Raw genomic sequence first — 13,605 nt, 5'->3', positions numbered from 1 at the left:
AGACGAATACTCTATGTTTAGTGAGGAGAGTACTACGTTCCCCAGCACACCAGGCTGTCACTTTCAGAAGTCTGAATACCAGTTAGCTGCGCACCTCATCCATTCTGCCTTTGACTGGACCATTGTGACAACAGATGCAAGTCTTCAGGGTTGGAGGCTGTAACGTCTTCGCATCAATATGTAGGAGCTGTGGTCAGAGTCTGGGTATGCTACATATCCAGCCTCTGCACGTTCCCACCATGGCACTGTGAGGTCCTAACCTAGTCATCTCCGCTGTTCAGTTTGGCCCTTTGGACCTCCTTTTAGCTTAGTTTCCTTTTAGCTCTTGCGCCTGCCAGACTGGTGTCTGGATTGAGGCTCTGCCTGGTCTGATCTCCTTTTCATAGCGATAGTGATCTCAGTCTCTTCATCCTAAAGTGGTGCCCAGTTTTCTTCTTTTAATTATGAGATAATCATCCCTTTATTGAAGGAGTCTGGTTCCTCCTCTGAGCAGAAACAGCTCGCTCTTGCAGATGGTGATCCAGCGCTGGGGAATTCACTGGACAGGACTTCCAGCCTTCATAAGAGGAACAGTTTGCTCTTTATAATGAGCAAAAATTAAGTTGACCAGTCTCCAAACAGACAAATAGCCAGAGGAGTCTTTCCACTATTCAGCAGGTTTATTCCGGGGCTAGGCATCGGGTTCCAGACCAAATCTCAGCTCTTTCTACAAGGTCTATTAGTCCTTCCTGTGCGGCACAGAGCCTTTACCAAATAGCTGTCGGGCAGCCTCTTGGTCCTCTAAACAAGCCTTTGCTAAGGTTTCATGTTCAGGTATGCTAGGTTTGGGCACAGTGTTTTGCGTTCAGCCACGTCTGAACATACCCTCTCCTATGGGGCAGCTTTGGAATGTTCCCCAGATTGTATGATGGAGAAAGCCTTGCGCTCAGCTGGAGTGTTTGAGCTCCTGTACTCGGTTTACCACTATCGTTTGGGGTTAAAACTGGAAAGGGATTGGTAAGAAGAGGAGCTTCTGCCTTCAGAGAAGTCAGCCCATCTCCTGCTCCAACTATTCCATAGTAGCAGTGACCGCAGACAGCCTTGGAGAAGGTGATTTTACTGAACGTAATGAGTATTATGGTAGTGATGGAGTAATAGTGGCACCGTCCCTCTCTATCTCTGTACAGGGTCATCGGGGAGAGCACGTGGAAGATCCTGGACACTCAGAGCAGTAAAACCATCTGCGTGTTAAAGATCCTGAAGCCCGACACCACATACCAGGTGAAAGTGCAGGTGCAGTGTCTGCGCAAAGTGCACAACAGCAACGACATACTGACTCTGAGGACCCCGGAAGGGCGTAAGTAGCAGAACACGGAGATGTCTGTGCTACACGCGTGCGCTGCTTCTCTGCTGCATGCCTGCTCTTCATCTTTCCCACCGATCTAACGTAACTGTCCTGTATTTGTCAGTTCCTGATGCACCGGAGCACCTGCAGCTCTCTCTAAATAAAGAACTCCCGTCCGCCATCACCAGTTGCTGGTCGCCACCTGCACGCATCAGTGGGTTAATCCGGGAGTATGTGGTAAGCGTGCTGCTGCGGGGGTAACGCATTTTCTGGAATACAGGGCAGAGTCGCCTTTTACTCCTAGGGGGAGATTTACCAAGTAACGGTGATAGGCAGGAATAAATGGTAGAGTTTGCATGACTTGTGTTAGTTTGCGTTCTTCCATCTGCTATTGGCCAGGCGGTGCAGGGGCAATGAGTGGGTGGTGGTCTGGCGCTCTGACTCAGAAAGGGTGTCTACACGGGCACTGTCTTGCCTGCGTAAGTAGAAATGGTGAATAGTTATTAGACATGGACACGTATTTGTTTGTGTTAAGTTTTATTGATCTTTAACCCTATGTATACATAATGGTGACTTTCTCTCTCTGTAGGTAGAGTATACGACAAACACTACAAAGGGCTGGACGTCTCTCAGTGCGCAGGGAAATTGCATTGATATTAAGTTTTTAGAAACCAACACGATGTATTCTGTGCGGGTGAGTACAGCGATTATTTATACGGGCTGACGTCCGTTCCCTTTACATAGTACTTGTTCTCGTGACCCTGAATATAATAATTTTGTTTTTTTTTACCCCCCAAACATGAAGGTGGCCGCTGTTACCAGCCGCGGAGTCGGTGAATGGAGCGTCACCAAATCTATAAGCACGGATGAGGGGAAAGGTAACTGTGAGGCTGCTTAGTTATGTGCTGTGTATATGTGTGCCTTATCCTCTAGATCAGGCATGTCCAAACTGCGGCCCTCCAGCTGTTGTGAAACTACATATCCCAGCATGCCCTGACAGTTTTGCTGTCAGAGAATGCTAAAGCTGTGTCAGGGCATGCTGGGATGTGTAGTGTCTCAACAGCTGGAGGGCCGCAGTTTGGACATGCCTGCTCTAGATTCTCCGGATACACCTTTTCTGACACGGAAATAGACCGTATATATTGTGTGTAACACTTGATGTGATCAACCATGTGGGAATGTGATTGTAATTTGCATAACAAAACTATGGGGGGGGGGGGGAATTCAGATCTGATCGTAGATGTGCTAAATTTAGCACATCTACGATCATCTACTCTGACATGCGGGGGGACGCCCAGCACAGGGTCACCATCCCTTTGTCCCCAGTGATGACACTTTATTTATTACATTACACATTACTGTATATTGTATTGAAATCTCATTCTTACATGAGCCGCTGCTTACTGTGACTAAAGCCATTCCCTGACACGCAACCTCATGTAATAATCATGGCGTTGTCCGCTCTCCTGTTGGCACAAAGAGAGGTCTTCATTCATGGCTAGCCAGGGGAGAAATGAGCTGCACATGAGCAGAACTCCCCTTTCCATTGGCCCAGCCAAATCTAGTCCTGATTGGTTGGCTCATTGCAGTCGAACCACTCTTCCTGATTGGCCACCCTGCTCAAACATCCACCAGAAGTGGCGCAGTATGTCACATGCTCGTCTGAATTTATGGCAGGGCCGGAGACTGGTTTGGGCTCGGTATATATGTGCAGTGCCGCTGTGTTTTGTATACCATGTTGAAATGGGTGTTGCATAAAAAGCCGACTAATAGACTATGAAATGATGGATATATCCTCCGTACCACAAATTGATATGCACCAGCCCGTGTTGGGCTATTTCTGAGCAATAAGGCCCATTATCTTACAAGAACCAGCATGATACTTATAATGCTGTGACCTACTGTATCGATAAGAGGCAGAACTCTAATCCGCGTGACGTCCTGTACCGAACGGCCAGGCTAAATACACTGCCTGCTAGCCAGCAGTCCTATTCCTAAGTCAGGAGGAACTAGCCAAAGTTATCACCAAAGAGGTGGTGCAGCTGCTATGTCAAACATCCAAAAGTAAAACGGTTGTAGGTGCCGTTGCTAGTCTGCAGTTGGCACTTAGAATCTGTTAGTGTCTGGTGGCTCAGTAGCACGGGTAAAGGCAGTCCCAAGAGGAATAAACCACAACATAGGCTAATGGGGCAGGAGGGGGGGGGGGGGGGGGGGTTCCAGTTGCCCGTAAACCCCCCCCCCCCCCCCGGCCTCTTGGACTGCGGCTCAAGTTTTGACCATAATAGCAGTAGTATATATTACAATTACTAGAGCTGCTGTAGCATGCAGTGTAAGGGACAGAGTGGAGTGCAACATGATCTACCTGCCTCTTAGCCAGTAGCCAGACAGTGAATGACAGTCAGCTTGCTGATTGGTGGATGGCTGGAGCTGTCCACCACTCAGAGTGCTGACAGCCATTCACTGTATGGCAGAATAAGACCGCAGCTGAGTAAGCCCGTCCTGTCATAGAATTTCCCGCAGAGATCTGCCTGGCACCAAGCGTCTGGGCGGGCTGTGAGGGTCTGGCTGTTTGCAGGCGTTACTTTAGAGGGCTGCTGTTCAATCTACCAGCTCTGACATGTGCCACGTCTTTTCTCCCTCAGTTGTGCCGCCACCTACCATAAAGATTCACAGCGTTAATGAGGACTCAGTGGATTTCACTGTGAAAGTAGACTCCAATATTCCGGTATGTTCTCACTTCTTATGTACACTTGCTTAAATGTTCTGTGCTGCCCTAGCCCTTTGGCTTATTGCCCTGTGCAGTTTTCTCTCCAGCAGCCGTCTCACCCGCACCGTCTATAGACCCGTCATAATCACTGGAGCACTTTACACTAAGCTCCAAACAAATAAACCCCCTCCTTTCCTTAATAAACTCTTGTGTGCCCGCGCCAGAAGACGTTGAGGCTTCAGATCATAGGTTGCCCTCCAGCTGCTGTGGAACTACACATCCCAGCATGCCCTGCCTCGGTATTAGCATGCCTTAATAGCAAAACTGTGGCAGGGCATGCTGGGGATGTGCAGTTCCACAGCAGCTGGAGGGCTGTAGGTTGAAGACCCACGCTTTTAGATGGTGCCCATAACACTTGGGCTTACTGTACATTTTGTGAGAATTCCAGAGACGTGTGATGTCAGCGTCTCTTCTATAGACACATCGGCCTGTGGTTATTTTGCAGATAGCTGGCTACACAGTGTCGTTATCGTGGGAGTTTGATACACACTTTCAGGAGAAAAGAACATTACAGTTTGACGGAAGTACGGTCTCACATACAGGTGATAAAATGTTTCCTTTTAATCCCTGGGTTGTACTGTACCTCACTTGAGAAGAAGTAGGGTTAACGTTTGATAGGATGTCCTGCCTGGTGTCACCAAGCAGTAGTAACATGTTAAACACTTAATGATGGTCCTCTGAATAGAAGTGACTTGCCTGACTTTTGTTGGCTAAATTAATATCTGCTTCTCTGGTCTCAGTGTATCCTCTGCTAACAACATTACATTAGGTAAGAAATCCCTCTGTATTGTCCGAATTTATGATTTGTCCTTTAGTGAGTAATTTAACGGCACAGACTGCATATGAGATTTCTGCCTGGGCGAAGTCTGATTTCGGAGAGAGTACCATGGCGTTCAAACACTTTACCACCGCTGGCACCAAACCGCTGGCCCCGAGTCTTAAGGCGAAGGCAGCCAATCAGACGACGGTGGAATGCATCTGGGTCGGCGTGAGGAATGTGGTACGGTTCACGGTTTCTCAGTAACTGTAGATTAATAATAGCTTCTGAATGGTGCGTCATGTCACGCTGATCAAACTACCAAACGTTGGTCTCTGTTGCTTTCAGTCATTACTCCTCATCAAGTGTTGGACAAAACAGCATTTGTTGTAGTGTGAATGTGTTGACAATGTAAAGGCTTACAACAGTTTCCAATTTTTATGTTTTATTGTTAGAGTAGCTGTCATGATAGACTGTAAAGGGTTACCAAGATTACACTCCTGAAACACAAACACAAAGACTGAACTACTGACACAAACGGAATATAGGATAATTACTTACTGTTCTTCAAAATATTGGATTCCCCAGACACAGTATATAGACAAGGGACCTAATTTCTAGTATACTTCCATTTTTATGTTGAATCTCCAGGGAGGAGAAAGTGGCATTAATATTAAATGTTTCCTCACCACAGAGAGATGTAGATGGGTTTCTAAGTTTGCCTTCAATTTAGAGTTTAATTCTAAACAGAAACCATTCCATACTTGTTTTAGAAACCAATTATACCTATGGACAGTAGATGGCAGTAGTACTCGTGTAAAATGTGAACTGTATGTATCATGAATGATGCATTTATAATCTCTGATAACAGAGAAGACCATGCTGTTTCTAATCCTTTACTACAGGTAAAGTGCTAGAAATACACACACGTTTGTTAACAAATAAGCTTTATATCACTTCTGGAATTTGTTTAACCTCATTTTAATACTGTACATACACATAAAAGTAAAAATTGCTACCCATAAAACTCAAACCCCTTGCTCTATATTACAAAAACACAAGCCTATAGAGCCACAAAGTATTAGAAAAGTCTCAGTGTATAGCTGTGTAACATCTGACTTCTCTTCTGTGGCCAGACGTATGGTGTCTTTTATGCCACGTCCTTCTCAGAACTGCACCGGAATCCACTCAACGTCACGACGACTCTCCACAACGTGACGGTCGTTGTGAACAGAGACGAGCAGTACTTGTTTTTGGTAAGACTTGTCATTTTGGTTTTATAGTATTAATAGAACTTTGAGCAGAACAAAATGTTCTTAACTTGTTTCAGTACCGTTTATAACAAACAAAATGCTGTTCTTCCCATCAGTTTATGAAAGGGCAGTAAAGGATAGCACTTAGGTAACGGTCAGCACCCGCCTGTGCTCTTGATTCTAGATTTCTCAAATCGTTTCACTGCAGCTTTTCATTATTCCACATATTCTATGTACTAAGCCTTGGAGAGAAAGAAAGTGGACAAAGATAAAGTACCAGCCAATCAGCTCCTGAATAAATCCTCGAAACAGGAGCTAATTGGCTGGTACTTAATATCCAGCCACTTTCTCTCTCCAAGGCTTAGTGCGTAGACCCCATAGTTACTTAAAGGTCTATTTACTAAGCCTTGGGGGGAGATAAAATACCAACCAATCAGTCTGTCTAACTGCCATGTTACAGTCTGCGTTTGAGAAATGACCGTATGGAAGATGGTGCTTTAGTCATGATTTTCTAGCCAAAGTTCTGCTCTGGAACTTCTAGAACTTGGGTGGACTTTGATTTTGTCCCATCTCTCTTGTCTCCATGCAGCCATCTTTACATGTAGTCATCATAGTTCTACTCTATAAATATTCGTTAGTTGAGAGAAGCAGTGATGCCGCAATGGAACAAAATGACACGTTCGCCAGATTTCTTGATGCTCGAAATGATACTTTTTGTGTTGTCACTTTTTAAAGGTCCGTGTAATATCCCCTTATCAAGGCCCCCCTTCAGATTACGCTGTGGTCAGGATGATCCCTGATAACCGGTTACCTCCTCGCCACCTTCATGCCGTACGTGTTGATAAAACATTCGCCATCATGAAATGGGAGTCTCCGTACGATTCGCCGGACAGTGTGATGGTGAGTTTCTTGAACGCCCGCTGCCTCATAAAGGGGATCATGTGATTTACACCTTACGCCTAATCTGCACCTAAATTCCAGGAACTGAGAGCATTTCCTTTCATTGCGCTGAAGGGTGAGTGTGGGGGGTGCAAAAGATAAGCCGCATTTCACTCCAGGTTTTATAGTATACTCTGCTGCTCCTTCTGTGTCATCCTCTCCTCTATTACTCACCTTTGCGTCATCTGTGGGTGAGGAGGGATTAGGCTGACACCCCTGCCAGCACAGGGTTCCCGGTCTTCAGTATACAGGCAGGTAGAGCTGACTGACTGTATGGGGGTCGGGCGCTGCTGTAAAGAGGTGGGAATAGTCTCGGCTGTATGGGGGTCGGGCGCTGCTGTAAAGAGGTGGGAATAGCCTCGGCTGTATGGGGGTCGGGCGCTGCTGTAAAGAGGTGGGAATAGCCTCGGCTGTATGGGGGTCGGGCTCTGCTGTAAAGAGGTGGGAATAGTCTCGGCTGTATGGGGGTCGGGCTCTGCTGTAAAGAGTTGGGAATAGTCTCGGCTGTATGGGGGTCGGGCGCTGCTGTAAAGAGTTGGGAATAGTCTCGGCTGTATGGGGGTCGGGCGCTGCTGTAAAGAGGTGGGAATAGTCTCGGCTGTATGGGGGTCGGGCTCTGCTGTAAAGAGGTGGGAATAGTCTCGGCTGTATGGGGATCGGGCTCTGCTATAAAGAGGTGGGAATAGTCTCGGCTGTATGGGGGTCGGGCGCTGCTGTAAAGAGGTGGGAATAGTCTCGGCTGTATGGGGGTCGGGCTCTGCTGTAAAGAGGTGGGAATAGTCTCGGCTGTATGGGGGTCGGGCTCTGCTGTAAAGAGGTGGGAATAGTCTCGGCTGTATGGGGGTCGGGCGTTGCTGTAAAGAGGTGGGAATAGTCTCGGCTGTATGGGGGTCGGGCGCTGCTGTAAAGAGGTGGGAATAGTCTCGGCTGTATGGGGTCGGGCTCTGCTGTAAAGAGGTGGGAATAGTATCGGCTGTATGGGGGTCGGGCGCTGCTGTAAAGAGGTGGGAATAGTCTCGGCTGTATGGGGGTCGGGCGCTGCTGTAAAGAGGTGGGAATAGTCTCGGCTGTATGGGGGTCGGGCGCTGCTGTAAAGAGGTGGTAATAGTCTCGGCTGTATGGGGGTCGGGCTCTGCTGTAAAGAGGTGGGAATAGTCTCGGCTGTATGGGGGTCGGGCTCTGCTGTAAAGAGGTGGGAATAGTCTCGGCTGTATGGGGGTCGGGCGTTGCTGTAAAGAGGTGGGAATAGTCTCGGCTGTATGGGGTCGGGCTCTGCTGTAAAGAGTTGGGAATAGTCTCGGCTGTATGTGGGTCGGGCTCTGCTGTAAAGAGGTGGGAATAGTCTCGGCTGTATGGGGGTCGGGCGCTGCTGTAAAGAGGTGGGAATAGTCTCGGCTGTATGGGATCGGGCTCTGCTGTAAAGAGGTGGGAATAGTCTCGGCTGTATGGGGGTCAGGCGCTGCTGTAAAGAGGTGGGAATAGTCTCGGCTGTATGGGGGTCGGGCGCTGCTGTAAAGAGGTGGGAATAGTCTCGGCTGTATGGGGGTCAGGCGCTGCTGTAAAGAGGTGGTAATAGTCTCGGCTGTATGGGATCGGGCGCTGCTGTAAAGAGGTGGGAATAGTCTCGGCTGTATGGGGGTCGGGCGCTGCTGTAAAGAGGTGGGAATAGTCTCGGCTGTATGGGGGTCGGGCGCTGCTGTAGAGAGGTGGGAATAGTCTCGGCTGTATGGGGGTCAGGCGCTGCTGTAAAGAGGTGGGAATAGTCTCGGCTGTATGGGGGTCGGGCTCTGCTGTAAAGAGGTGGGAATAGTCTCGGCTGTATGGGGGTCGGGCTCTGCTGTAAAGAGGTGGGAATAGTCTCGGCTGTATGGGGTCGGGCTCTGCTGTAAAGAGGTGGGAATAGTCTCGGCTGTATGTGGGTCGGGCGCTGCTGTAAAGAGGTGGGAATAGTCTCGGCTGTATGGGGGTCGGGCTCTGCTGTAAAGAGTTGGGAATAGTCTCGGCTGTATGGGGGTCGGGCTCTGCTGTAAAGAGGTGGGAATAGTCTCGGCTGCATGGGGGTCGGGCTCTGCTGTAAAGAGGTGGTAATAGTCTCGGCTGTATGGGGGTCGGGCTCTGCTGTAAAGAGGTGGGAATAGTCTCGGCTGTATGGGGTCGGGCTCTGCTGTAAAGAGGTGGGAATAGTCTCGGCTGTATGGGGTCGGGCTCTGCTGTAAAGAGGTGGGAATAGTCTCGGCTGTATGGGGTCGGGCTCTGCTGTAAAGAGGTGGGAATAGTCTCGGCTGTATGGGGGTCGGGCGCTGCTGTAAAGAGGTGGGAATAGTCTCGGCTGTATGGGGGTCGGGCTCTGCTGTAAAGAGGTGGGAATAGTCTCGGCTGTATGGGGGTCGGGCTCTGCTGTAAAGAGGTGGGAATAGTCTCGGCTGTATGGGGTCGGGCTCTGCTGTAAAGAGGTGGGAATAGTCTCGGCTGTATGGGGGTCGGGCGCTGCTGTAAAGAGGTGGGAATAGTCTCGGCTGTATGGGGGTCGGGTGTTGCTGTAAAGAGGTGGGGATAGTCTCGGCTGTATGGGGGTCGGGCGCTGCTGTAAAGAGGTGGTGATAGTCTCGGCTGTATGGGGGTCGGGCGCTGCTGTAAAGAGGTGGTGATAGTCTCGGCTGTATGGGGGTCGGGCGTTGCTGTAAAGAGGTGGGAATAGTCTCGGCTGTATGGGGTCGGGCTCTGCTGTAAAGAGGTGGGAATAGTCTCGGCTGTATGGGGGTCGGGCTCTGCTGTAAAGAGGTGGGAATAGTCTCGGCTGTATGGGGTCGGGCTCTGCTGTAAAGAGGTGGGAATAGTCTCGGCTGTATGGGGGTCGGGCGCTGCTGTAAAGAGGTGGGAATAGTCTCGGCTGTATGGGGGTCGGGTGTTGCTGTAAAGAGGTGGGGATAGTCTCGGCTGTATGGGGGTCGGGCGCTGCTGTAAAGAGGTGGTGATAGTCTCGGCTGTATGGGGGTCGGGCGCTGCTGTAAAGAGGTGGTAATAGTCTCGGCTGTATGGGGGTCGGGCGTTGCTGTAAAGAGGTGGGAATAGTCTCGGCTGTATGGGGTCGGGCTATGCTGTAAAGAGGTGGTAATAGTCTCGGCTGTATGGGGGTCGGGCGTTGCTGTAAAGAGGTGGGAATAGTCTCGGCTGTATGGGGTCGGGCTCTGCTGTAAAGAGGTGGGAATAGTCTCGGCTGTATGGGGGTCGGGTGTTGCTGTAAAGAGGTGGGGATAGTCTCGGCTGTATGGGGGTCGGGCGCTGCTGTAAAGAGGTGGGAATAGTCTCGGCTGTATGGGGGTCGGGCTCTGCTGTAAAGAGGTGGGAATAGTCTCGGCTGTATGGGGGTCGGGCTCTGCTGTAAAGAGGTGGGAATAGTCTCGGCTGCATGGGGGTCGGGCTCTGCTGTAAAGAGGTGGTAATAGTCTCGGCTGTATGGGGGTCGGGCTCTGCTGTAAAGAGGTGGGAATAGTCTCGGCTGTATGGGGTCGGGCTCTGCTGTAAAGAGGTGGGAATAGTCTCGGCTGTATGGGGGTCGGGTGTTGCTGTAAAGAGGTGGGGATAGTCTCGGCTGTATGGGGTCAGGCTCTGCTGTAAAGAGGTGAGAATAGTCTCGGCTGTATGGGGGTCAGGCGGTGCTGTAAAGAGGTGGAAATACCCTTGGTGTTATGAATGGGGGAGGTGACCCTATACTATAACAGAGCTTGCAGTGAAATCACAGGATAGAATGCAGCCAGCGATCCTGTAGATAAAATAGCCATGCAGTCCAGATCCACAGCATTGCTCTGTGATTAATACTACACTATAATACATGTATTTCTCTAGGCATATATCCTGTCTGTGAAGGATTTAATCACAAAGACAGAGAGGAGTTACAAGGTGAACACCCAGAACAGCACAATAGAGTACAGACTCGGGAACCTGGAACCGGGAGCCAAATACAGTGTGATCGTCCAACTGCGCAACATGAGCAAAGAGTCTAGTACCAAAGTGAGCACAGGTGAGGCCGTACTACACAGGTCACATGGTAATGAGCACAGGTGAGGCCGCACTACACAGGTAACATGGTAATGAGCACAGGTGAGACCGTACTACACAGGTCACATGGTAATGAGCACAGGTGAGGCCGTACTACACAGGTCACATGGTAATGAGCACAGGGGAGACCGTACTACACAGGTCACATGGTAATGAGCACAGGGGAGGCCGTACTACACAGGTCACATGGTAATGAGCACAGGTGAGGCCGTACTACACAGGTCACATGGTAATGAGCACAGGGGAGGCCGTACTACACAGGTCACATGGTAATGAGCACAGGTGAGGCCGTACTACACAGGTCACATGGTACTGAGCACAGGGGAGAGCGTACTACACAGGTCACATGGTAATGAGCACAGGGGAGACCGTACTGCACAGGTCACATGGTAATGAGCACAGGGGAGACCGTACTACACAGGTCACATGGTAATGAGCACAGGGGAGACCGTACTGCACAGGTCACACGGTAATGAGCACAGGGGAGACCGTACTGCACAGGTCACATGGTAATGAGCACAGGGGAGACCGTACTACACAGGTCACATGGTAATGAGCACAGGGGAGACCGTACTGCACAGGTCACACGGTAATGAGCACAGAGGAGACCGTACTGCACAGGTCACACGGTAATGAGCACAGGTGAGACCGTACTGCACAGGTCACACGGTAATGAGCACAGGTGAGACCGTACTACACAGGTCACATGGTAATGAGCACAGGGGAGACCGTACTGCACAGGTCACATGGTAATGAGCACAGGGGAGACCGTACTGCACAGGTCACATGGTAATGAGCACAGGGGAGACCGTACTGCACAGGTCACATGGTAATGAGCACAGGGGAGACCGTACTACACAGGTCACATGGTAATGAGCACAGGGGAGACCGTACTGCACAGGTCACACGGTAATGAGCACAGGGGAGACCGTACTGCACAGGTCACACGGTAATGAGCACAGGTGAGACCGTACTGCACAGGTCACACGGTAATGAGCACAGGTGAGACCGTACTACACAGGTCACATGGTAATGAGCACAGGGGAGACCGTACTGCACAGGTCACATGGTAATGAGCACAGGGGAGACCGTACTGCACAGGTCACATGGTAATGAGCACAGGGGAGACCGTACTGCACAGGTCACATGGTAATGAGTACAGATGAGACCATACTGCTCAGGTCACATGGTAATGAGCACAGATGAGACGGTACTGCACCGGTCGTGTGAGGTGACATGATAATAAGCACAGGTGAGACCGTACTACAATTGTAATATATAGTAGCACAAGAACTGCTGAAGGTATATAAGTGTAATAGTGACCAGGTGCTATTCTACATACCAGTGATGCGGCCCTCCGTGCCTGCCTGCTGTATTGTCTCAATTGTTTTTTAATGCCTGTATTGCCTGTGTGCCATCCCCGCTGATATGATTGGTGTCAGACATTGATTTACATATATTTATGTGAGGATTGAGTGAGTAATGTGTGGCCCTGTACAGGGCTAGAAGTATACCAGGTTGCCTGTCACTGCTGTGCACTCTGATACATGAGATTCTACCAGCGTATGGATACGTATATGTCGTAGATAATTACAGAGGTGACGATCTGAACTGGCAAAACGCGAACCTCTTCCGTTTCCCTATTTGTAGTTCCTCTCCCGGCCCCGGAAGCCCTGAAACTCATAAGTGAGAAGGACCACATTCTGCTGCTCTGGAAAAGTTTGGCACTGAGAGAGAAGAACTTTAATGAGTCCAGAGTAAGTATCCGAGAAGGTTTTATTCATAATCTGTGTGTCCTCGCTGAGTCCCGTCACTGCAGGGGTGTTGGTGTATGTAATATGTGGGGAGCAGAAGCCGTGCTGCACGTCGGAGGCAGGCGATGTAGTAAGAATGGAACTGCTATTCCATCGCTCTGTCTGTGACCGCTGACCTGATACTACTGTAGCTTGGCGTCCTTAGCAGGTGGACTTAAGCCCAGAGATTTGGTTCAGGCCCTCTGCTCACCTCCTTTGTATTCTGTGTGCAGATAAAGGGACAGGTCTCCCTAAAGGGCTCTTCGCCCTTATGAGGAACCTTCTACCAAGACAGCCCTGTCAGGTGATTACGGAAAGAGCCAAAAGGAGGTACAGTAGATGATGACCCCTCAACACTCTTGTTTCTGTTGATGTCCCTGAGGATCAACAGGCTAGATGATCTCCCTTCCCGGAGACCGCCCCCAAATTCAGGTTCCACAGCCTGTGGCTCAGTGTCAAGACTGCTTAAAGATGTCCATGCCTTGTGTCATTACTCCTGACTGTGGTATCTCTCTCTTCGCCAGGCCACGATTGAGGAGGCAGTCTAGTCATTCAAACGGTATGCGTGTCAGGGAAAATTACAACTCCTTAGGTGGGGGATAGGGTTCCTGTCCTCCATAGTACATACGTTACTATTACCTATCTGGAATCTTTACCTTCCTATGGGTTAGTAACTTAACCCTGAGCCTGGGTCTCAGACTCTAGAGTGGTTC

The 13,605-nt window shown here is 49.7% G+C and overlaps 1 protein-coding gene across 1 annotated transcript in view; it reads left to right on the top strand.

Moving 5' to 3' along the window:
- The window catches only part of SORL1 (sortilin related receptor 1), a 156,195-nt gene that overhangs the window by 110,567 nt on the left and 32,023 nt on the right, over positions 1–13,605 (top strand). The window contains exons 35-45 of the mRNA XM_063943717.1: positions 1,167–1,336; positions 1,449–1,561; positions 1,914–2,018; positions 2,130–2,202; positions 3,967–4,049; positions 4,537–4,633; positions 4,907–5,091; positions 5,985–6,104; positions 6,837–7,001; positions 10,887–11,061; positions 12,750–12,856. Of these exons, the coding sequence (XP_063799787.1) occupies positions 1,167–1,336; positions 1,449–1,561; positions 1,914–2,018; positions 2,130–2,202; positions 3,967–4,049; positions 4,537–4,633; positions 4,907–5,091; positions 5,985–6,104; positions 6,837–7,001; positions 10,887–11,061; positions 12,750–12,856 (1,393 nt within the window). The remainder of the gene's footprint in view (positions 1–1,166; positions 1,337–1,448; positions 1,562–1,913; positions 2,019–2,129; positions 2,203–3,966; positions 4,050–4,536; positions 4,634–4,906; positions 5,092–5,984; positions 6,105–6,836; positions 7,002–10,886; positions 11,062–12,749; positions 12,857–13,605) is intronic.

Source organism: Pseudophryne corroboree, chromosome 10, assembly GCF_028390025.1.
Source record: "Pseudophryne corroboree isolate aPseCor3 chromosome 10, aPseCor3.hap2, whole genome shotgun sequence".
Classification (NCBI taxonomy): Eukaryota; Metazoa; Chordata; class Amphibia; order Anura; family Myobatrachidae; genus Pseudophryne; species Pseudophryne corroboree.
Note: the sequence above shows the minus strand (reverse complement) of the source record. Positions and strands in the feature narration are given on the sequence as shown.